General features: G+C 58.6%; 1 protein-coding gene across 1 annotated transcript in view; it reads right to left on the reverse strand.

Moving 5' to 3' along the window:
- Positions 1-1,788: 1,788 nt before the first annotated feature.
- The window catches only part of LOC104466445 (chromosome unknown open reading frame, human C19orf45), a gene marked incomplete at both ends in the record, with an annotated part of 5,330 nt that continues 5,241 nt past the window's right edge, over positions 1,789-1,877 (reverse strand). Inside the window, one exon of the mRNA XM_010079854.1 lies at positions 1,789-1,873. Coding sequence (XP_010078156.1) covers positions 1,789-1,873 — 85 coding nt within the window. The remainder of the gene's footprint in view (positions 1,874-1,877) is intronic.

A 1,877-nucleotide genomic window follows, 5' to 3' on the forward strand; every position in this document is an offset into this window, starting at 1 on the left:
TCCTGGGGCAGAACAAATCCCAGCATGAAAAGCGTTTCTGTGTCCTAGGGCTCGCTCACATCCCCTTACGCAGAGGAGCCCAGAGCCTTTGCCCATTAAACCCGGCTTTTCCTCTCTTCCTGCTCCCTGTTGAAGCTGATTACACACCACACATCGCACAGCCCTGCCCCGCAGCCTGAACATCCTTTTTTCCCCCTTTTTCTTGTCTTGCAGCTCAGCACCCCGGTGCCAGCACCCGCCACCCTGCCAGGAACCTGCAGATAAACCCGGTGGGGGCGAGGGAAGGCGGGGGGGGGGGGTCTTATCTCCACCGGGCTTCCCTCCTCTGCGCTGCCCCGTTTCCATGACAAAACCTGCGTTTTTCAAACACCACGCAGACACGGCTGATCTCATCCACAAAACACGAGGAGGGAGCAGTCGCAGGGACCTCGGGATGATGGCACGTTTTCGGCAGGCTGCCATCGGGAAGGCTGTCACGTCGCTGCTGGGGACAGAGCAGGACCCCGCGGGATCCACAAGAAGCGATTTTGGCTGCAGAGCCCAAACCCACAGCTTTCTGCAGCCCGCAGCCTTCACTCCCGTCAAACACTCCCACGATCACGCGCCCGTGTCCCTCTCACAAAGCAGAAAATGAATCTGCAGACGCACAGAGACAAAAAAAATCCCATCCCATGAGTTCTGGTGAGGCTCCGCTCCCCAAGGACCCTGTTTGACCCTCCCCATGCGGTGGGCAAGGGCCAGGAACCATCAGCTCCAAGCTGCAGGAGTTCGGGGTGGTGCTGGGGCCAATCCCTCCCGGCGCTGGCCCTTCGCCCTGAGGTTCTAGGGGCTCCCGTCACACACGATCCCGGCAGCAAAATCCCAACGTGCTCGCAGCAGCTTGGGGCTTCCCTGCAGACGTTCACTGCAGGATAACGGGGAATAAAACTCACCCAAACCGCCAAAAGACAGACGCTCCAGAGCAATGGGGGTGCCTGGAGCAGATGGCAAGGTCTGGTCAGCCAGAAATGGAGAAAATTACCCCCCCCAGCGCAGCCCAGAGACAAGAACGGCTCCGGAAGGCGGCTCACGTCCTCCTTCCATCTCTCTACTCTCCTCCTGCACCCTCGACATTGGACAGCTAGGGCTTGCATGACTTCCGAGGTGGCACTTGGCCACTGACACAATTAAATGTCCTCATGGGTGAAGTCCTGTGGCCATCTCCAGGGCTGGGTGGCACACAGCCCTGTGTCACGGGCAGTGACGAAGCCACCAGGAGGGAAAGGGGAGAAAAAGCCACCAAGCCATGACACTCTCAAGGGGAGGAGGATGAAAGACACATAATTTTGTAAGAAAAGACGGAGTTAATGAGCAGATGGACAGCTGAGATGTTCCACATCCCTCAGCTCTGGATCATTTAAACCCAACCACAGCAAGAACTCAAGCGCCTTGTCCTCTTGCCGTAGATCTAAGCAACATGCCAGCCGGCCGTGGGGTCCCAGCATCAGGAAACAAATATTTACCCAGCGACTAAGTGCTCTTTCCACACTTGTGAACAGACACTTCTATTTGCACTTCCCTGTGCAAACAGAACAAAAGCCACAACTCTTCCGTGCTCGCCAGCCCCGGGTTTGCCGGCAGCCTCCTAGAAACCAGCAGCAAAGGTGACGAGGTGTCCAAGAGGGACAACCCCGTGTGGGCTGGTGAGCACCCCCCAGGGCAGAGATCCTCCGGAGGGGATCCCGCAGCCCAGGGGGGTCCCAACCCAACGCCCTGGGGCAGAAAACCACCCCCAAGCCCCAGCCTTACCGGGGATGAGCTGGCGGCGGCGGTAGAGGAAGGTCTGGTAGGCTGTGTAGTCGCGGTAGACGGTGTTGAGCCCCACGCTGCGACCCTCC

This window comes from Pterocles gutturalis, unplaced genomic scaffold, assembly GCF_000699245.1.
Source record: "Pterocles gutturalis isolate BGI_N339 unplaced genomic scaffold, ASM69924v1 scaffold11511, whole genome shotgun sequence".
Classification (NCBI taxonomy): domain Eukaryota; kingdom Metazoa; phylum Chordata; class Aves; order Pterocliformes; family Pteroclidae; genus Pterocles; species Pterocles gutturalis.